This window comes from Procambarus clarkii, chromosome 48, assembly GCF_040958095.1.
Source record: "Procambarus clarkii isolate CNS0578487 chromosome 48, FALCON_Pclarkii_2.0, whole genome shotgun sequence".
Classification (NCBI taxonomy): Eukaryota; Metazoa; Arthropoda; class Malacostraca; order Decapoda; family Cambaridae; genus Procambarus; species Procambarus clarkii.
The window spans coordinates 8627235-8650507 of record NC_091197.1 but is presented as its reverse complement, the minus strand read 5'-3'; the positions used below and the strand labels follow the sequence as shown (position 1 = coordinate 8650507).

Genomic DNA, 23273 nt, shown 5'->3' with positions numbered 1-23273 from the left:
GTACTGGATATTCTGATGTTTGGCAATTTGTTTGTAGGGTACCTCTGGGCATTAAGATTTTATATTATTGGATATAATACATTGTGTCTGGGAAAAGGTAGCCATTTTATACATACATGTTAGGCTTATATTGAGGTCCCCTTCCCCCCAGAAGAAAATTACTGACATCATCAGGATGAAACCCCACAATAACCTGACTAACTCCTGGATACTTATTTACTACTAGGTGGACAGGGGCATTAGGTGATTGGAAACCCGCCCAACCATTTCTGTCCCGCCCAGAGAATTCAAACCCGGAATTCTCGATTGAGAGTTGAGAACGAACCCAACTATACTACCGGGACCTTAATATAGTAGCAGGGTCCATTAGTACTTTTTAGTGATACAGTACAGTACTCTACTCTATTTTTGTATTGGGGGAAACATTTTTAAATTTTTGCAGTCCAGAGACCATAAATGGGACAAATTCCTAGACACTGGACACTATTACACCATAATGCCATTTATAGGTGCCAGCTTTATTGTATATAGATTTAACACATCTGCTTAAAAACAAAATACAGTAGAGCAAATTAAATAAAATGTAACCCCCTTAAATTTGACTCTTAAATATAATTCCCAAATCATTTTTATAAGAACCATGCACCGAATCATTGAATAGTTTTTTATTACATACTACGAGTTTCTGAAATTTTCCTGGTTTCGTTTTTTGGACTGATGCAAGCGCAATACATTTTTTAGGTGCCAATGTCTGGAGACAGGTAGCCTTTCAGACACCAGTGACTATCTTGACAAGACTCCAATGTTAGTGTTCTTAAATATCTAAGTAATGAGGCACCACACGATATTTGACAATTATTCCTTAAAATTTAGTTTTCTTCTCTTCATACTGTATTTTATGTGGGATCAAAAGACACTACTATATCTCGACTCACAATCAGGGATCCCAGATTCAATTCCCAGGCAGGACTGAAATGGCTGGGCACATTTCCTTTCACCTAATACAACTGTTCAACTAAGAGTAAATAGGAACCTGGGAGTTGGGCAACTACTGTCGGATTGCATCCTGGGGAAGGTCAATACTATAGTTTGACCAAGAGGGGACTTCGATACAAGGCTAAAGTATATACAGAGGCTTCCTGTCCCCTGACAACAGAAATTATATATCAGATGGTGGAATACTTTCTCAGGAGCACTTTAAAAGCTGGCTGAACAATGAACATTTATTCCCAGGAAGAAACAAACCACAACACAAAGCTTTACATGTGATACTACCAATATTGCACACATTTTGGCATAGGTTTTCAATTTACAATGTTATTTGAACTTTCAGGTAGAGCAGCATCATGTGAGCGTATATACTATTAGTCTACTGCAGTGCCCAAGCATATAAACACATACAATAAAACAAAACACAGGTACAGTAGTCTATAGTTCTGTATTGTACATTTATCACCAGTGTGGCACTAATGACTGACCATTTTGAGCCCTTTTCCTTACTTAGACCATGGCCTGTGAATACAGGCAAATGCAAAGCTACACTATTTACATAAATAATGAATTAAAATATTGTAATGCTAACTCGGCCTGTATCCACTGTACTCTCATAAGGTTTAATTATATACAAAATTCTATTATTGTACTCCTGAGAAACGAAACCACTGAACTTTTTGACACATGGGTTTGTTCTTAAGCAGCATGACTATACAGTACAGTACACTAATATTGTATGTTCATAAGTACACAATATACACTTTAATACTTAGCAAGCACTGGCTTCTCAGTTTTGGCAATATCTCTCACACTGTCTTAAGTGGCTGACTTGTTAATTATGGCAGCATCTTCCATGATTTTGAAGCCCCAAACAGTAAGTGTGGGACAGGAAGTAGACTTATTATTATTATTATTATTATTATTATAATAATAATAATTTATTTAGGAAAAGTACATACATAGATGCAGAGTTAGAAACATACTGTTGGATTTATAGATAGAGCTAGTACATACAATACCTAAAGCCACTAGTACGCATAGCGTTTTGGGCAAGGTGTGGGGAAAAAAACTTTGACTAAAACTTAATAGTAATTCGGAGTGTGTGTCTGTGGGGGGCAGGTGGAGTTGCCCGCGTGTGTGTCTGTGGGGACAGGAGGTAGACTTGCCCACGTGTGTGTCTATGGGGACAGGAGGTAGACTTGCCCGCGTGTGTGTCTATGGGGACAGGAGGTAGACTTGCCCGCGTGTGTGTCTATGGGGACAGGAGGTAGACTTGCCCGCGTGTGTGTCTGTGGGGACAGGAGGTAGACTTGCCCGCGTGTGTGTCTGTGGGGACAGGAGGTAGACTTGCCCGCGCGTGTGTCTGTGGGGACAGGAGGTAGACTTGCCCGCGTGTGTGTCTGTGGGGACAGGAGGTAGACTTGCCCACGCGTGTGTGTCTGTGGGGACAGGAGGTAGACTTGCCTCGTATGTGTCTGTGGGGACAGGAGGTAGACTTGCCCGCATGTGTGTCTGTGGGGACAGGAGGTAGACTTGCCAGTGTGTCTGTAGGGAGGAGAGGGACAGAAGGTAGACAGATAGACACGCCAGCATGTGTGGGGGGGAGAACAGGAAGTAAATTTTGCCTGCAGGGGGGTGGGGGCCAAGAGGAGAGGTATACTCGCCAGTGTGCGAGGACAAGAGGTATACTCGCCAGTGTGCGAGGACAAGAGGTATACTCGCCAGTGTGCGAGGACAAGAGGTATACTCGCCAGTGTGCGAGGACAAGAGGTATACTCGCCAGTGTGCGAGGACAAGAGGTATACTCGCCAGTGTGCGAGGACAAGAGGTATACTCGCCAGTGTGCGAGGACAAGAGGTATACTCGCCAGTGTGCGAGGACAAGAGGTATACTCGCCAGTGTGCGAGGACAAGAGGTATACTCGCCAGTGTGCGAGGACAAGAGGTATACTCGCCAGTGTGCGAGGACAAGAGGTATACTCGCCAGTGTGCGAGGACAAGAGGTATACTCGCCAGTGTGCGAGGACAAGAGGTATACTCGCCAGTGTGCGAGGACAAGAGGTATACTCGCCAGTGTGCGAGGACAAGAGGTATACTCACCAGTTGCCAGCTTCTTGGTGACAGGGGCCAGCTTGGGCCCCGGCAGGGCCGAGGTCCTTCCTGCTGCCCCTCCTGGTGCTGCTGCTGCTGCTGTTCTCTTTAGGCTTCCCATAATGCCTCTTCACTCTGCCCTGCCCTTCACTCTAGCCTGCCCTTCACGCTGACTCCGTAAGACACTTAATTACAAAATGTTCAGGGGGTGACGTAGTTCACATGGTGGCAGACGACGCACCACTTGACTAGCGGCTCCTTCCTTAATTAATCTACCTGGACGGACTTGAGGACGTCACGTTACACTTAAAGACGGTGTACACGGGGGGAAGATAGTAGCAGTGAGTACTGTACACATACACACACACACACACATACACTAGGGTTAGACAGCCCCGTCAGTGGCCGACACCACCTCCACCTCCTTCCTGACTAGCTTCTCCACTGCCTTCTCTCCCTCCCCGCTGGTAGGGCTCCCTCACTCCCTCTCCCCCAGCTGTCTCTTGCTCCCTCGCCCAATAAACTCGTCCCTCCAGGGAATTTGTTTAAAAAATCTCTCATTCCTTGCCCCCCCAGATCCGTCCTTGCATTTTTTCTTGAACCCCCCAACCACCACCCCAGATCCCTTCCTCCCTCCCTCATTCCTTCCTCCCCATATCCCTTCCTCCCTCATTCCTCGCTCCCCAGAACTCTTCCTCCCTCATTCCTCGCTCCCCAGATCCCTTTCTCCCTCATTCCTCACTCCCCAGCTCCCTTCCTCCCTCATTCCTCGCTCCCCAGAACTCTTCCTCCCTCATTCCTTGCTACCCCAGCTCCCTTTCTCCCTCCCTCCCTCCTTCACCCCCCCCCCAGATCTCTGGGGGCCAATACGACAGGGAGAGAGTAATGGGGGGAGGGGGGTAGGTATAGAGACCCATGGAGGAGCTGAGTCACCGCACTCATCAAGAGGATTGACTCACCAGTGGGGGGAAACATACGTTACTCATGTATAAGATCTATATCAAGTCATTCACCTTAATTACATCTTTAGTATTTTATTGCACACTATGCATGAGTGTTAATTAGTGCCGTCTTGGTAATAATGAACCATTCACACATTAACACTTGTATAAACCTAATTAACATCTTCCGAGAGTCAGTTCTTTGCCCAGATAGATATAGATAGATATATATATATATAGATAGATAGATAGATAAAATATAGTACTTTCTTATAGTAATAGTAGCCAGTATATTTAAATAAATATAGGCTACTGTTGTGTGGTTAAAGTATGAACACTCAACTAACCCACATATAGGCCTATAAATTATTTTCTTGTGATGTGATGTGTATGTTAAGAGATACTATCAGTACACTTTAAACGAATTAAAGGTACGAGTGAGTTGGTACTTGGCTACATGTGGTTTAATATTGTTTACGTACGTGAATCCTTAAAGGATTTGTGATTTAAAGTTGAGAATATATATATAAGTGTTGTTAACTACATGTATTTATCCTTTTAAGGGCATCCTGTTATACAAACCCACTGAAGGTACAAATTCCAGTAATTTTGTTGGGCATTTCCCCTGTGACGGCTGACACGGGGGACCAATGCTGCTTGCCCAATTATGCCGTGTCAGCGCTGCTGCTGACATCACTACTAGGATTACGTCAGCATCTGCTGACGTAATTTATTATTTTGGTGCAGTGAAATAATTTGACGCACAACAATGTGTAAATAGCAGTGACTGATTTATTATAAGCGATTCCACGGTAGCCCTGTTGAACAATGCGTTAGAGTAACTGACTTCATTCTCGACTAATGATCAGGGATCCCGGGTTCAATTCCCGGCAGGGACAGAAATGATTGGTCACGTTTCCTTTTATCTAACGGCTCTGTTCACCTAGCAGTAAATAGGCAATACTCGGGAGGTAGTCAGCTGTTGTGGGGTTGCATCCTGGGGCAGGTCAGTAGTCTGACTCTTGGGGATATCATAGAGATATTTATTTCTGGTGTGGTGCTCATGAGTTTTATTACATCTTCCAAGGAAAAGTTTCAGATCAAGATTAGCATTATTAGGTAACCCTGAGGTTACCTTTGAGGTGTTTTCGGGGCCTAGCGTCCCCGCGCTCGTCGACCAGGCTAATAATGGCCTGATAATAATCCCCAGATCCTCCCTACCCAGATCCCTTGTTTAGGAATAAGGTTTTGTACATATAGATAGCACATGAGAATGTGTAGAGTGTATGTTTAGCATGTTAAGGGACTTAAATAGAGGGGCTGTGTGTCGTCTGAAGACAGAGTTTGTTGTAGTTCTGATAGCAGATTTTTGCTGAGTGATGATAGGCTTGTGGTAATTTGAAGTGGTCGAACCCCATGCACAGACACCGAATGTTAGATAGGGGGATAGATTATTGCGTAGTATAATGAGAGAACAGAATGGGGTTACATAATATCTGATTTTAGAAAGTATACCGTCCGTTTTTTAGACTTTTTTGGCTATGTGTTGTAAGTGGGTGCTGATGTTCGGTACCTTGTCTATGTATAGACCAAGGAACTTCCCCTCATTTTTATTGGTAATGTTAACGTTGATAGAGTTTTCTCTATCCGTTGATAGAGTTCTCTCTAATGAATAAAACCTCTAAGTTCGAAAGGTCAAAAGAACTGTACAATATATTTTTAAAGTATACCAGAAGAGGATTTATGAGAACTTTGTGTTATAATGTTACAAAATATGATGTTTTGCAAGAATTTCTTAGAACGCCTAAGCACACAGAATGGGTACGGAGTACATAATTACTAAACAAACTAATTACAGGATATGCCCACATATGTTCTAGGTAATTAGTGATGTTTTAATGACCCCATCATGAGTGAGTCTGCCTCCAGCTCACGAGAACACAAGATTACAGTGATTCGGATACAAAAGTTATGTTGATGTCATTTAGTCAATATAAAATATATCAATTACAGATTAAAACACATATAGGCCTTATTTAACAGGAACACAACTAGGAGATCCCAATTTCATGTCCATAAATGGAGCAGGAGTAAGTAACTAATATTATTATTCTTGGTTGTCACGCCACCCACCGCCTCACTAAACTCACTTCAAAATCCCCAACACACTACTAATCTTTAATGTTTTTTTTAACTCTCTCTCTCTCTCTCTCTCTCTCTCTCTCTCTCTCTCTCTCTCTCTCTCATATAATGTACATTATATCTATGTTTATAGATTTTTTTAATTTAAAAATTAAATTATGTGAGCGTGACGCAGTGGATAATTTGCGCATGACTGAGGTTAAGGACCTCTGGCTCAGGCCTGCAAGTGGATGAATGCCGGGCGGACAGCTTCGCCCTTGTTTAGGATAATCTTGATCTGTCAGACAAACGTAAATTAGAGTCAAATAATTTAGTCGCTGTGCAACCAGGCCAGGTAACACGCCATCAACGGGTCCTCTTTCTGCAACCCGTCCTCAGGCCAGGCTCGGTACAGGCCCGGCCCTCCCCAGAGGAGTAGTCATCAATATTAACATACTGTGTAATAAAAATAGAGTATATGTAAATGAGGCGTAGGTTAGGTTAGGCGTTTATCGTTTCTGCTGCGATTATTTGTGTTTGTAGTACGTGGGTGAAGCATTTACAGGTTTGTGGTTCGAGCAGAGGTCGTCAGTGAAGCGCTCATTGCTCGAGAAGTACATACGTTATCAGTTGTGAGTATATCAGTACATACGTTATCAGGCTTGGATTCTCATGTGCATGGGAAATAGACTTGAAGATGAGAAGAAATGTCAGCACTGTGGAGAAATGCCCGACAGACCACTGGAACATTATCTAACACAGTGCATAGTTACAAACCCATTAAGATTTCAACTTAGATTCAACAGAGCAGAAGAAGTTGTTAAACACATATGGCAAAATCTTACTGAAGCGACCATACGAGTCATAAATACTCATACTCCGCCCAAGTAAAACAGAAACAAGCAACACTTAATGGGCCAGCCAGAGGCTTAGGGCCCGCGCAGGAATATCCCTGCAAAAAAAAGTTGAGTAAATCGTTTTTCATTGATAAACAGGCTTGGAGGATGGATTAATGAGCATTTGGCCTTTATTGATGAGGACGGGCTGGCTCCTGAGCCTATCGTAGTACTTGTTCTGGCTTTGATATTTATTTGTAGGGCGAGACAGTGGATTATACACTGAGGTTTACACCTCTCGCTGTATACCCAAGACAACATTGTACATTATCAAAGTGGGCAGCGCAGTTGATCTCAACCCATCCTCATGAGCAAAGGCCAAAGTCCATTCCATGCACCCTCTAAACCCCCTGTTTATGAATGAAACACGGTTTATATAATAGTAATATAATAGAAGTAGGATCCCTTGATTGTTTCAAGTGTAGGTTAGACATGGATATAAATAGGCGCTGCCTCATTTGGGCTAATAGGCCTTCTGTAGTTACCGTGATTCTTATGTTCTTATGTTTACACAAACGACACAACTGATGACGCCCGAACACTTCTGGAACAAGTGCTTCACTGACGACTTTTGTTCGAATCACAACGCTGTAAATGCTCACCCACGTACTACAAAGACAAATAATCGCCAAGAGAACCTAAACACCTAACCTAACCAGTGGCTAAATATGTACAATATACTAATATATAACAATATTAATTTATATTTGAGAAAATTCCTATTTTGAATGGACAGCATGTTATAATTAACCAATGCGTCCTTGGGGTCGACCGCTGGATGGAATGGACTTGGTCTGAGGACGAGGTCAGTCGATTGTTGGACTAGAGGGACCTCGATAAGCTTAACAGGCTCCTGTCCCTGATAATGAGAAGCTCGATCCTGCAGTACAACCACACGGGCCACTCAGACCGTGTAGGTAAGACCATTACCACCTCACAGACCGCGCCAGACCGTATAGGTAAGACCATTACCACCTCATACTAAGACCTGCCGCCAAACTTGAATTCCAGAACGGCCGTTGTCTACAATCCGTTATGTCCACTTTCACATTCCGACGTACGCATCCTTGCTAAGATCCACAGCTGGTGTTTCTGTGTATACTATTTACTGGTTGTATTCTTAATATATGTGTCTGCAGAATCGAGTTATTAGCTCTTGGACCCCGCCTTCCTAAGCGAACTATTTTTTCCTCTATTATGTCTACAACATGTACTTCTCTATAACATACGCACACACATACATACACCCAGGAAGCAGCCCTTAGCAGCTGTCTAACTCCCAGGTACCTATTTACTGCTAGGTGAACAGAAATTGGAACTAGAAACTGTGAACTAGAAACTACCTATTTGCTGCTAGGGGAAAGAAACTCTGCCCATTTGTTTCTGCCTCCACCGGAAATCGAGTTCGGGCCCATAGGACTACGACCCCCAAGCGCTGTCTACTCAGCCGCAAGGCCCCTTGTGTATGTATATACTCACCTAGTTGTGCTGGCAGGGGTTGATCTGCTCTTTGGTCCCGCCTCTCAACTGTCAATCAACAGGTGTACAGATGCCTGAGCCTACTGGGCTCTATCATATCTAACATTTGAAACTGTGTATGGAGTCAGCCTCCACCACATCACTGCCTAATACATTCCATCTGTTAACTACTCTGACACTGAAAAAGTTCTTTCTAACGTCCCTGTGGCTCATGTGGGTACTCAGTTTCCACCTGTGTCTTCTGCCTTTCAGTGTCGTGAAAGTTAGTCAAAGTAATCTTTCCTCATAGTTACTACCCTTCAGCTCAAGGACGTGTGTGTGTGTGTATTCACCTAGTTGTATTCAATTAGTTGTATTCACCTAGTTGTGTTTGCGGGGGTTGAGCTTTGCTCTTTCGGCCCGCCTCTCAACTGTCACTCAACTGTTTACTAACTACTTTTTTTTCTTCCACACCACACACACACACACACACACACCTCAGAAAGCAGCCCGTGACAGCTGACTAACTCCCAGGTACCTATTTACTGCTAGGTAACAGGGGCATTCAGGGTGAAAGAAACTTTTCCCATTTGTTTCTGCCTCGTGCGGGAATCGAACCCGCGCCACAGAATTACGAGTCCTGTGCGCTATCCACCAGGCTACGAGTCCCCCCCCTGTGTGAGTGTGTGTGTGTATGTGTGTGTGTGTACTCACCTATTTGTGTCTGCAGGATCGAGCATTGACTCTTCGATCCCGTCTTTCGAGCCATCGGTTGTTTACAGCAATAACTCCGGTCCTATTTCCCTATTATACCTAGTTTTAAAATTATGAATAGAATTTGCTTCCACAACCTGCTCCTTAAGTGCATTCCATTTTTCCACTACTCTCACGTTAAAGGAAAACTTCCTAACATCTCTGTGACTCATCTGAGTTTCCAGCTTCCACCCATGTCCCCTCGTTCGATTACTATTCCGTGTGAACATATCGTTTATGTCCACTCTGTCAATCCCCCTGAGTATTTTATATGTTCCTATTATATCCCCCCCTCTCCCATATTTTTTCTAGTGTCGTAAGGCTCAGTTCCTTCAGACGCTCTTCATACCCCATCCCTCGTAACGCTGGGACGAGTCTCGTTGCAAACTTCTGAACCATTTTCCAGTTTCCTTATGTGTTTCTTTAGGTGGGGACTCTATGATGGGGACGGCATACTCTAAGACTGGCCTCACGTAGGCAGTGTAAAGCGCCCTAAATGCCTCCTTACTTAGGATCCTGAATGATGTTCTAACTTTTGCCAGTGTAGAGTACGCTGCTCTCGTTATCCTATTTATATGTGCCTCAGAAGTTAGATTAGGTGTTCGCCAGTCCGACTTCTCGCCTCTTACCGTAACTCCCTGGTTCCTTCCTGTTAGGTAGTTCCTTACCCATGCTAGGGTCTTTCCGCTCACTCCCGCCTGCCTCTCAAGTTTGAATACCAGTCTCATGTGCGGTACTGTATCAAAAGCTTTTTGACAGTCCAGAAATATACAGTCTGTCCAGGCTTCTCTGTCCTGCCTTATCCTCGTTATTTTATCATAGAATTCCAAAAGGTTTGTTAGGCAAGATTTCCCTTTCCAGAACCCATGTTGATGTTTGTTTACAAACCTAACGTTCTCAAGGTGTGCAACCAGTCGTAGCCTAATTATTCTTTCAAGTATTTTACAGGGGTTGCTTGTCAGTGATACAGGTGTGTGAGTGTGAGTGTGTGTGTGTGTATGTGTATGTGTATGTGTATGTGTATGTGTGTGTGTGTGTGTGTGTGTGTGTGTACTCACCTAATTGTACTCACCTAATTGTGCTTGCGGGGGTTGAGCTTTGGCTCTTTGGTCCCGCCTCTCAACTGTCAATCAACTGGTGTACAGATTCCTGAGCCTACTGGGCTCTATCATACCTACATTTGAAACTGTGTATGGAGTCAGCCTCCACCACATCACTTCCTAGTGCATTCCATTTATTAACTACTCTGACACTGAAAAAATTCTTTCTAACGTCTCTGTGGCTCATCTGGGTACTAAGTTTCCACCTGTGTCCCCTTGTTCGTGTCCCACCCGTGCTGAAGAGTTTGTCTTTGTCCACCCTGTCAATTCCCCTGAGAATTTTGTAGGTGGTTATCATGTCTCCCCTTACTCTTCTGTTTTCCAGGGATGTGAGGTTCAGCTCCTTTAGCCTTTCCTCGTAGCTCAATCCTCTCAGTTCCGGGACGAGCCTGGTGGCATACCGCTGAATCTTCTCTAACTTTGTCTTGTGTTTAACTAGGTATGGACTCCAGGCTGGAGCTGCATACTCCAGGATTGGTCTTACATAAGTGGTATACAGGGTTCTGAAAGATTCCTTACACAAGTTTCTGAAAGCAGTTCTTATGTTGGCCAGTCTAGCATATGCCGCTGATGATATTCTTTTGATGTGGGCCTCTGGGGACAGGTTCGGTGTGATATCAACCCCCAGATCCTTCTCTCTATTTGATTCTTGCAGGATTTCCCCTCCCAGATGATACCTTGTGTTCAGCCTCCTGCTCCCTTCGCCTAATTTCATCACCTTACACTTTCCAGAGTTGAACTTCAGCAGCCATTTTCTAGACCATTCCTCCAGTTTATCCAGGTCATCCTGTAGTCTCTGTCTATCTTCATCCGTCTTGATTCTTCTCATAATTTTTGCATCATCAGCAAACATCGAGAGGAATGAGTCTATACCCTCTGGAAGATCGTTCACATATATTAGAAACAGGATGGGTCCAAGTACTGAGCCCTGTGGGACTCCGCTGGTGACATCTCGCCACTCTGATGTCTTCCCCCTCACCGTTACTCGCTGTTTCCTGTTGCTTAAGTATTCCCTTATCCACTGGAGCACCTTCCCTTTTACTCCTGCCTGTTGCTCCAACTTTTTTAACAGCCTTTTATGGGGTACTGTGTCGAAGGCTTTTTGGCAATCCAGGAAAATGCAGTCGGCCCACCCTTCTCTTTCCTGCCTAATTTTCGTTGCCTGGTCATAAAATTCTATGTGTGTGTGTGTGTGTGTGTGTGTGTGTGTGTGTGTGTAATTACCTAAGTGTAGTTACAGGATGAGAGCTACGCTCGTGGTGTCCCGTCTTCCCAGCACTCTTTGTCATATAACGCTTTGAAACTACTGACGGTCTTGGCCTCCACCACCTTCTCACTTTGTGTGTGTGTGTGTGTACTCACCTATATGTGCTTGCAGGATCGAGCATTGACTCTTGGATCCCGCCTAGAGTGTGTGTGTGTGTGTGTGTGTGTGTGTGTGTGTGTGTGTGTGTGTGTGTGTGGCCAGGCCACCACCAGCCAGGGAGGGACCTCTGGTGTAGTAGGAGGAAGTGACCAATGAGTGTCCAGGCACACAGGGGTGGAGCGCGGGCGGGTATGGAGGTGTTGGCGGTGTTGGAGGTGTTGGTCTCTTGCCTTACAATCACTTTAATAATACTCTGGTTGTCCATTGTGGGGGCCAGCAAGACTCACCATTACCCATCTTCCCCCCAGCCCAACGACTAACCTTCCCCCAGGATGCAACCCACTACAGTTAACTCCCAGATACTTATTTACTGCTAGATGAACGTAAACGTGCCCAAACGTTTCCATCTGGCGCATGAATCGAACACAAGACCTGTCAGTTGTGAACCAACTTCGCTGATCACTAAATGTAGTGTATAAAAGTTATGCAGCTAGAGGTACTGATCAGCCTGGCTGTGATGGCTGTATGTTTGCGGGCTGGAGACGAAGCGCCTGCCGCACTGGACAGCCACCAGGGAAGGCGGGATCCCGAAGTGATCTCAGGTGATCCTCCGCAGTAAACCCAGACACCTTCAGCCTCCGCCAACCCACAGAGTCCCCACCAGGGTCCCTTGAGCATCTTTTACTCACCGTGAGAGAGAGAGAACGGGAAAGGGAGACAGAGAGACAGAGAGAACAGCTAATGCAGTCGAGGCGTCACAAATAACCTGGTCGAAGATGTCATATACAAACCATACGTCAGGAAAGGAAGAAACGACGACGTTTCATTTCGTGCTGGACCATTATGTCGTGCGAGGCCTTGCCAATGGTCCAGGACGGATCGAAACAATCCTCGTTTCTTTATTTTCTGACGTGTCGTTTAAATATCAGAACTAGTGAGCACATCATGATCATGGTGGCCCCGGGTCGACTCAAACAGAAAACGGAACAGTACGACACTTTTGTGAGTCGATTTCATTTCAAATTACGTCCAAGTTTGGCCATAGCGCGCATGCGAGCCAAAAGTGACGTTATTTTTAAGAGGACGGGTTGTGATGGCAGTCAGCATGACCATGGTGGCCTCCCATCACCATGGTGGCCTCCCATCACCATGGTGGCCTCCACCTGGTTCACAGTACTGGGACATCTTGGTGCCTCATCATGTTCCTCACACTAGACATTATTCCTCACACTATAGCGTGTTGTGAGAACATCATCATACTCTGTGGTGAAAGTGGAGGACACTACCTTATATGAACATCTAAGACACAATCAAAATATGTGTAGTATAGTAAGCCCCACATTGTTTGAGTTAACAAAATACTAACTGGCAAGTATAGATACTGTTCTCAAAAAATTCCCCCATTTTGCACCCGCAAGATAACGTAAGTTTTAAGAGTTGATAAATGTTATTCTTCTGGTCTGAGAAGCTGTTTATTCCAGGCAGTTAAGCAAGTCCCAACTAAGTTTGGGTACAAGTGACATGATGAACAACCCAGCGGGTTTTCTTCCAATTGGGGGAGTGTTGTACATGCTGCTATGGCGGTGTGTCCACTCGCAGGATGAGTGACGCTGCCCAATACTGTCACTATGGCGGTGTGTCCACTCACAGGATGAGTGGCGCTGCCCAATACTGTCACTATGGCGGTGTGTCCACTCACAGGATGAGTGGCGCTGCCCAATACTGTCACTATGGCGGTGTGTGTCCACTCACAGGATGAGTGACGCTGCCCAATACTGTCACTATGGCGGTGTGTGTCCACTCGCAGGATGAGTGACGCTGCCCAATACTGTCACTATGGCGATGTGTCCACTCACAGGATGAGTGGCGCTGCCCAATACTGTCACTATGGCGGTGTGTCCACTCACAGGATGAGTGGCGCTGCCCAATACTGCCACTACGGCGGTGTGTGTCCACTCACAGGATGAGTGACGCTGCCCAATTCTGTCACTATGGCGGTGTGTCCACTCACAGAATGAGTGACGCTGCCCAATACTGTCACTATGGCGGTGTGTCCACTCACAGGATGAGTGACGCTGCCCAATACTGTCACTATGGCGGTGTGTCCACTCACAGGATGAGTGACGCTGCCCAATACTGTCACTATGGCAGTGTGTCCACTCACAGGATGAGTGGAGCTGCCCAATACTGTCACTATGGCGGTGTGTCCACTCACAGGATGAGTGGCGCTGCCCAATACTGTCACTATGGCAGTGTGTCCACTCACAGGATGAGTGGAGCTGCCCAATACTGTCACTATGGCGGTGTTTCCACTCACAGGATGAGTGGCGCTGCCCAATACTGTCACTATGGCGGTGTGTCCACTCACAGGATGAGTGGAGCTGCCCAACACTGTCACTATGGCGGTGTGTCCACTCACAGGATGAGTGGAGCTGCCCAATAAACTCGACCCTCGGGACAAAACGTAAAACAAAAACTCTCACACTGAACGCCAATATTCCTCGGTACGCAAATTTCACACTTCAGTATGGGGCGACGGCAGGTGTAGCAGAACCTGAACTCCAGCCCCTCACTCTGAGCCCCTCCTCACTGTCTACCCCCCACAATGAGCCCCTCCTCACTGTCTACTCCACACTGGGCGCCTCCTCTAACGCTCAGTGTCTACGCTACACTGACCGCCCCTCCTCACCTGCCTCACCCTTCCTCCCCCTGGCGTGTTGTAATGACACAGGTGCCACCCTCCCGCTGGCCTCCGTCACGCACCCCCGTCTTCTCTACTACTGTCGACTCCACCTCATGCTACAGACAACAGGCTCCACACACCAGGCTCCAGACACCAGGCTCCGGACACCTGGCTCCGGACACCAGGCTCCGGACACCAGGCTTCAGACACCAGGCTTCGGGCTTGTGTCCTTACCTCATAGTCAGACATAATGTCATTAAACAAATATATAAAGACCAACAAGTGCCTGGACCAGAAGAAGGCTTGGGCGGGGGCGTTAAGGAAGGTAAGGAGGAGATTAGTGAGCCCCTGTTTGTATATTTAATATATCATTAGAGTCGTGGAGGGCTGCCAACGTGGTGCCCAGCGTTATCAACACGGATAGATCACTTGCGTCGAAGTATCCGCCAATCAGTTTGACGTCTTATGCTTGAAATTACTTGATTCGGTAATCGCAGAAGCAATTTCGTATTCCTCTGGAGAGCATAGATTAATTAATGATTCACAGTATGGCTTTACTTCGGGCTACTCGGGCGTGAGCTGTTTATTTCCCGGCATGTTTGACGCAGTTGGTGGTGTTGGTACACCACAAAGCAGCAACCCCTATGGGGCAGTTCCTTTTGCCTTCAACTGCGTTCTGACAGATCCTGCGACGGCGCGGGAACCAATCGTATTGACGTTTGCCTTTCAATTGGAGACTTTCGACGCAGTGGAGAAGGGGGGACCTGCTGCTTGGGTGACAGCTTCTCCTCCATAGCAATCTACCCTGGCTTAACGCCCTGGAGAGGCCACTCCAGACCGACAACCAGAGCGCAACTCCATAGTCTCCTGAGACTGGTGGATGCCTACTACTGTTGTTGGTGGATGGTATCGCTGGGTGGATGGTGAACACCCACCCTGTGAGTGGAGGTGGACCCCCACACCCACCCTGTGAGTGGAGGTGGACCCCCACACCCACCCTGTGAGTGGAGGTGGACCCCCACACCCACCCTGTGAGTGGAGGTGGACCCCACACCCACCCTGTGAGTGGAGGTGGACCCCACACCCACCCTGTGAGTGGAGGTGGACCCCACACCCACCCTGTGAGTGGAGGTGGACCCCCACACCCACCCTGTGAGCGGAGGTGGACCCCACACCCACCCTGTGAGTGGAGGTGGACCCCACACCCACCCTGTGAGTGGAGGTGGACCCCACACCCACCCTGTGAGTGGAGGTGGACCCCACACCCACCCTGTGAGTGGAGGTGGACCCCACACCCACCCTGTGAGTGGAGGTGGACCCCACACCCACCCTGTGAGTGGAGGTGGACCCCCACATCCACCCTGTGAGGGATGTAAAGGTCATTAATGGGTAATGGGCTCAGGAGCTGAACATATTCGTTTATTCCAAGAATGGTTACACCTGTCTCCCCCCCCCCCCACGTCAGCACAACACTCCCCCCCCCTCTTTACTTTCCCCCACTTGCCCTGGTACTTTAGTTCTGCAATCAGCCTTTTTATGGAGTGAGCAGCATAATAACCTGCCGGCCCCGGGGCGCCTCACTTCAGGACCCGGGTGAGGACTGGGTGACCCGGGTGAGGACTGGGTGACCCGGGTGAGAACTGGGTGACCCGGGTGAGGACTGGGTGACCCGGGTGAGAACTGGGTGACCCGGGTGAGGACTGGGTGACCCGGGTGAGGACTGGGTGACCCGGGTGAGGACTGGGTGACCCGGGTGAGGACTGGGTGACCCGGGTGAGGACTGGGTGACCCGGGTGAGGACTGGGTGACCCGGGTGAGGACTGGGTGACCCGGGTGAGGACTGAGTGACCCGGGTGAGGACTGGGTGACCCGGGTGAGAACTGGGTGACCCGGGTGAGGACTGGGTGACCCGAGTGAGGACTGGGTGACCCGGGTGAGGACTGAGTGACCCGAGTGAGGACTGAGTGACCCGGGTGAGGACTGGGTGACCCGAGTGAGGACTGGATGACCCGAGTGAGGACTGAGTGACCCGGGTGAGGACTGGGTGACCCGGGTGAGGACTGAGTGACCCGGGTGAGGACTGGATGACCCGGGTGAGGACTGGGTGACCCGGGTGAGGACTGAGTGACCCGGGTGAGGACTGGGTGACCCGGGTGAGGACTGGGTGACCCGGATGAGGACTGGATGACCCGGGTGAGGACTGAGTGACCCGGGTGAGGACTGGATGACCCGAGTGAGGACTGAGTGACCCGGGTGAGGACTGGGTGATCCGGGTGAGGACTGGGTGACCCGGGTGAGGACTGGGTGACCCGGATCACATTAGACCATAATAAACCACTTACAATAAAGTGCCCATGGTGCCGTAACGAGCGAACCAGGTCGTTGACTGCTTCATCCACACTAATTGATACCCCTCGGGTATGAAACCGATGCCCTTCGGGGGCATGAAACCGATGCCCTCGGGGGCATGAAACCGATGCCCTCGGGGGCATGAAACCGATGCCCTTCGGGGGCATGAAACCGATGCCCTCGGGGGCATGAAACCGATGCCCTCGGGGGCATGGAACTGATGCCTTCGGGGGCATGAAACTGATGCCCTCGGGGGCATGAAACCGATGCCCTCGGGGGCATGAAACCGATGCCCTCGGGGGGCCTTAAAATTGGTTGTTGGTGTCAAGAGTGAAGAGGGTGAGAGTGATGCCCAACATGGGCACAGTGAAGTGTGTGGGGTATGGTGTAGCGACGATGGTGTTGGTGGGTGCCCCTTGTACACCCCCCTCCCCCTCACACCTCCCTCATACCCCTCACTCTCAACCCCTCATACTCCTTATTCTTACCCCTTATACCCCTTACTATCACCCAGTATCTATGGAAACCTGAACCCGTATCTGGGGACCTGGAGCAGTGTCTGGGGGCCTGGAGCAGTGTCTGGGGACCTGGAGCAGTATCTGGGGGCCTGGAGCAGTATCTGGGGGCCTGGAGCAGTATCTGGGGGCCTGGAGCAGTATCTGGGGGCCTGGAGCAGTATCTGGGGGCCTGGAGCAGTATCTGGGGGCCTGGAGCAGTATCTGTGGACCTGGAGCAGTGTCTGGGGACCTGGAGCAGTGTCTGGGGACCTGGAGCAGTATCTGGGGACCTGGAGCAGTATCTGGGGACCTGGAGCAGTGTCTGGGGACCTGGAGCAGTATCTGGGGACCTGGAGTAGTATCTGGGGACCTGGAGCAGTATCTGGGGACCTGGAGCAGTGTCTGGGGGCCTGGAGCAGTATCTGGGGGCCTGGAGCAGTGTCTGGGGGCCTGGAGCAGTGTCTGGGGGCCTAGAGCAGTATCTGGGGACCTGGAGCAGTATCTGGGGACCTGGAGCAGTATCTGGGGACCTGGAGCAGTGTCTGGGGGCCTGGAGCAGTATCTGGGGGCCTGGAGCAGTATCTGGGGACCTGGAGCAGTATCTGGGGACCTGGAGCAGTATCTGGGGACCTGGAGCAGTATCTGGGGGACCTGGAGCAGTGTCTGGGGACCTGGAGCAGTATCTGGGGAACCTGGAGCAGTATCTGGGGACCTGGAGCAGAATCTGGGGGACCTGGAGCAGTATATGGGGACCTGGAGCAGTATCTGGGGACCTGGAGCAGTATCTGGGGACCTGGAGCAGTATCTGGGGACCTGGAGCAGTGTCTGGGGGCCTAGAGCAGTATCTGGGTGCCTGGAGCAGTATCTGGGGACCTGGAACAGTATCTGGGGACCTGGAGCAGTATCTGGGAACCTGGAGCAGTATCTGGGGGACCTGGAGCAGTGTCTGGGGACCTGGAGCAGTATCTGGGGACCTGGAGCAGTATCTGGGGACCTGGAACAGTATCTGGGGGACCTGGAGCAGTATCTGGGGACCTGGAGCAGTATCTGGGGACCTGGAGCAGTATCTGGGGACCTGGAGCAGTATCTGGGGACCTGGAGCAGTATCTGGGGACCTGGAGCAGTATCTGGGGACCTGGAGCAGTATCTGGGGACCTGGAGCAGTATCTGGGGGACCTGGAGCAGTATCTGGGGACCTGGAGCAGTATCTGGGGGACCTGGAGCAGTATCTGGGGACCTGGAGCAGTATCTGGGGGACCTGGAGCAGTATCTGGGGACCTGGAGCAGTATCTGGGGACCTGGAGCAGTATCTGGGGACCTGGAGCAGTATCTGGGGACCTGGAGCAGTATCTGGGGACCTGGAGCAGTATCTGGGGGACCTGGAGCAGTGTCTGGGGACCTGGAGCAGTATCTGGGGGACCTGGAGCAGTGTCTGGGGACCTGGAGCAGTATCTGGGGACCTGGAGCAGTATCTGGGGACCTGGAGCAGTATCTGGGGACCTGGAGCAGTATCTGGGGGACCTGGAGCAGTGTCTGGGGACCTGGAGCAGTATCTGGGGGACCTGGAGCAGTATCTGGGGACCTGGAGCAGTATCTGGGGGACCTGGAGCAGTGTCTGGGGACCTGGAGCAGTATCTGGGGGACCTGGAGCAGTGTCTGGGGACCTGGAGCAGTGTCTGGGGACCTGGAGCAGTATCTGGGGACCTGGAGCAGTATCTGGGGACCTGGAGCAGTATCTGGGGACCTGGAGCAGTATCTGGGGGACCTGGAGCAGTGTCTGGGGACCTGGAGCAGTATCTGGGGGACCTGGAGCAGTGTCTGGGGACCTGGAGCAGTGTCTGGGGGCTTGGAGCAGTATCTGGGGACCCCCTGGAGCAGTATCTGGGGACCTGGAGCAGTATCTGGGGGTCGTGCAGCTGGTGGTGTGGGAGGGGGTCGTGCAGCTGGTGGTGTGGGAGGGGGAGGGGGTCGTGCAGCTGGTGGTGTGGGAGGGGGTCGTGCAGCTGGTGGTGTGGGAGGGGGTCGTGCAGCTGGTGGTGTGGGAGGGGGTCGTGCAGCTGGTGGTGTGGGAGGGGGGTCGTGCAGCTGGTGGTGTGGGAGGGGGTCGTGCAGCTGGTGGTGTGGGAGGGGGGTCGTGCAGCTGGTGGTGTGGGAGGGGGGTCGTGCAGCTGGTGGTGTGGGAGGGGGTCGTGCAGCTGGTGGTGTGGGAGCGGGGTCGTGCAGCTGGTGGTGTGGGAGGGGGTCGTGCAGCTGGTGGTGTGGGAGGGGGTCGTGCAGCTGGTGGTGTGGGAGGGGGTCGTGCAGCTGGTGGTGTGGGAGGGGGGTCGTGCAGCTGGTGGTGTGGGAGGGGGTCGTGCAGCTGGTGATGTGGGAGGGGGGTCGTGCAGCTGGTGGTGTGGGAGGGGGTCGTGCAGCTGGTGGTGTGGGAGGGGGTCGTGCAGCTGGTGGTGTGGGAGGGGGGTCGTGCAGCTGGTGGAGGAGCAGAGAGAGCACATGACCGTAGCGTCGCTGATGTCATCCCTGAATATCTTGACTCAATATACACTCTCTAACACAAATAATTTCCAACCCAACACGTCAAGTGTTTATTTGGTGGAGGCGGCCTTGTCGTCTTGGCTCATTCCTCCACACGGGGTCATCCTGACTCATTCCTCCACACGGGGTCATCCTGACTCATTCCTCCACACGGGGTCATCCTGACTCATTCCTCCACACGGGGTCATCCTGACTCATTCCTCCACACGGGGGCTATGGTGAGCCCGTAGTGGACTTACCTGGTACAGGCACAAGGGCTGTAACTGTAACCGGCCATGAGTTATCATGAGCCCATGAGCCCAGCAACAGCAGCAACAATGGTCGTGGACACTTACCAGAGAGGCGCCGAACTCCAGCCTCGGAGAGTCGACGATGCTGTTTGTGGAGATCGTCGAGGACGCCGCTGGTATCTATGGGCAGAGCCACACATGCAACAGTCAGCAACGTCATGCACTATAATGCTTCTACTACATCAATGGCTTCTGTTCTATGAGATCTACAACATCAGGTTTATACAGCACCTTCAAAGGCCTCAACACATCACACTTTACTCTTAGGAAACATCTATAAATCTACAATACTTGTGCATTACGATAACCTTTGAATCATATATACAACATAGAAACTTGAAACTAAGAAATACTGCAAGCGTCAGGTTGTAAGACAACGTGCAAGACTATACATACAATCGCAATGAAATCACAATGGTGTGATATATCAACGAAAAATCATTTTTGAGGCAATGGAGTGGCTTGAACTGGCGACCTGGTGACTCCCAGCCTCGTACCACCGTGGCCCAGCGGTTAAGGCGGGCGTCTGGGGATCACAGGGTTGCGAGTTCAAGTCACTCCATTGCTTCAAAAATTATATATACATATAATATAATTTACACAAAAGTATACAAACAATAGTAAGGGCAATGGCCAAGATGACTTAAAAAGAAGCCAGAGTGTCCCAGGAGACAAAAGAGAAAGCCAGAGTGTCTCAGGAGACAAAAGAGGAAGCCAGAGTGTCCCAGGAGACACAAGAGGAAGCCAGAGTGTCCCAGGAGACACAAGAGGAAGCCAGAGTGCTCCAGGAGACACAAGAGGAAGCCAGAGTGTCCCAGGAGACACAAGAGGAAGCCAGAGTGCTCCAGGAGACACAAGAGGAAGCCAGAGTGTCCCAGGAGACACAAGAGGAAGCCAGAGTGTCCCAGGAGACACAAGAGGAAGCCAGAGTGTCCCAGGAGACACAAGAGGAAGCCAGAGTGTCCCAGGAGACACAAGAGGAAGCCAGAGTGCTCCAGGAGACACAAGAGGAAGCCAGAGTGTCCCAGGAGACACAAGAGAGTGTCTCAGGAGACACAAGAGGAAGCCAGAGTGTCCCAGGAGACACAAGAGGTAGTCAGAGTGTCTCAGGAGACACAAGAGGAAGCCAGAGTGTCTCAGGAGACACAAGAGAAAGCCAGAGTGTCTCAGGAGACAAAAGAGGAAGCAGAGTGTCCCAGAAGACACAAGAGGAAGCCAGAGTGCTCCAGGAGTCACAAGAGGAAGCCAGAGTGTCCCAGGAGACACAAGAGGAAGCCAGAGTGTCCCAGGAGACACAAGAGGAAGCCAGAGTGTCCCAGAAGACACAAGAGGAAGCCAGAGTGTCTCAGGAGACACAAGAGGAAGCCAGAGTGTCCCAGGAGACACAAGAGGAAGCCAGAGTGTCCCAGGAGACACAAGAGGAAGCCAGAGTGTCCCAGGAGACACAAGAGGAAGCCAGAGTGCTCCAGGAGACACAAGAGGAAGCCAGAGTGTCCCAGGAGACACAAGAGAGTGTCTCAGGAGACACAAGAGGAAGCCAGAGTGTCCCAGGAGACACAAGAGGTAGTCAGAGTGTCTCAGGAGACACAAGAGGAAGCCAGAGTGTCTCAGGAGACACAAGAGAAAGCCAGAGTGTCTCAGGAGACACAAGAGGAAGCCAGAGTGTCCCAGGAGACAAAAGAGGAAGCCAGAGTGTCCCAGGAGACACAAGAGGAAGCCAGAGTGTCCCAGGAGACAAAAGAGGAAGCCAGAGTGTCCCAGGAGACAAAAGAGGAAGCCAGAGTGTCCCAGGAGACACAAGAGGAAGCCAGAGTGTCCCAGGAGACACAAGCGGAAGCCAGAGTGTCCCAGGAGACACAAGCGGAAGCCAGAGTGTCCCAGGAGACACAAGCGGAAGCCAGAGTGTCCCAGGAGACACAAGCGGAAGCCAGAGTGTCCCAGGAGACACAAGCGGAAGCCAGAGTGTCCCAGGAGACACAAGCGGAAGCCAGAGTGTCCCAGGAGATACAAGCGGAAGCCAGAGTGTCCCAGGAGACACAAGCGGAAGCCAGAGTGTCCCAGGAGACACAAGGGGAAGCCAGAGTGTCCCAGGAGACACAAGGGAAAGCGAGACAACTCACCAAGAGACTTCTTGCGGACATCCTCGCTGAAGCGACGTCTGGCCACCACCTGGTCCTCGTGGAGTGTGGCTGTGGGAACAACACTCAAGCGTTAGTATCTACCTTAACACTTAACACTTAAACCTCAGCACTTAACACTTAAAGCCTCAACACTTAACACTTAACTTTTCATCATGATAACACTGGCAGTGACATTATAAGTAACACAGAGACTTACAGCTACCAGCGGGGAATATTGTTGAGTGTGACACAGTGGTGTGGCATAGTACTCTCCTAGTACTCACCTAGTTGTGCTTGCGGGGGGTTGAGCTCTGGCTCTTTGGTCCCGCCTCTCAACCGTCAATCAACTGGTGTACAGATTCCTGAGCCTACTGGGCTCTATCATATCTACATTTGAAACTGTGTATGGAGTCAGCCTCCACCACATCACTGCCTAATGCATTCCATCTGTTAACTACTCTGACACTGAAAAAGTTCTTTATAACGTCCCTGTGGCTCATGTGGGTACTCAGTTTCCACCTGTGTCCCCTTGTTCGCGTGCCATCAGTGTTAAATAGTTTATCTTTGTCCACCTACTATGTGGATGGTGTATGACATAGTGGAGGGACATAGTGGTGGGATATAGTGGTGGGACATAGTGGAGGGACATAATGGATGGACGTAGTGGTGGGGTATAGTGGAATGACATAGTGGTGGGGTACAGTGGAATGACATAGTGGTGGGGCATAGTGTTGGGGCATAGTGGTGGGACATAGTGGTGGGGCATAGTGGTGGGGCATAGTGATGGGACGTAGTAGTGGGACATAGTGGTGGGGCATAGTGGAAGGATATAGTGCCATTGCATAAGCTTAGGTTAGTATGTTTTTAATAGTTTACGGTCTCCTGCGCAGTTAATATTCATTTTCTATGTTAGTCTTGTTTTGTCGTTTTCTTCTTGTAAGAAGAGACTGACTCATGTAATGTGGTAATGCATCATTTCATTATAACAGAAAATTTATTATTGGCGACAGTACAGCCCGTCCTCTTACAAATTACGTCGCTTTTCGCTCATATGCATTACGGGCAAAAATCGCCGTATTGC

The 23273-nt window shown here is 49.7% G+C and overlaps 1 protein-coding gene across 21 annotated transcripts in view; it reads right to left on the bottom strand.

The window, feature by feature from the left end:
* CLIP-190 (Cytoplasmic linker protein 190) overlaps positions 1-23273 on the bottom strand; it is a 166996-nt gene that overhangs the window by 75896 nt on the left and 67827 nt on the right. For 12 of the 21 annotated variants that reach the window (XR_011222340.1, XM_045752840.2, XM_045752837.2 and 9 more), the window contains 2 exons: positions 22193-22261; positions 20118-20192 (listed from right to left, as the gene is read on the bottom strand). Coding sequence is in view for 20 of the 21 variants with exons in the window: in XM_045752840.2 (XP_045608796.1) it covers positions 20118-20192; positions 22193-22261 (144 nt within the window). In the remaining variant the exon portion in view is untranslated. Of the gene's footprint in view, positions 1-3092; positions 3594-14201; positions 14309-14339; positions 14408-20117; positions 20193-22192; positions 22262-23273 lie in introns of those variants that run through there. The other 9 variants (XM_069302564.1, XM_069302567.1, XM_069302568.1 and 6 more) reach the window with 7 other exon arrangements.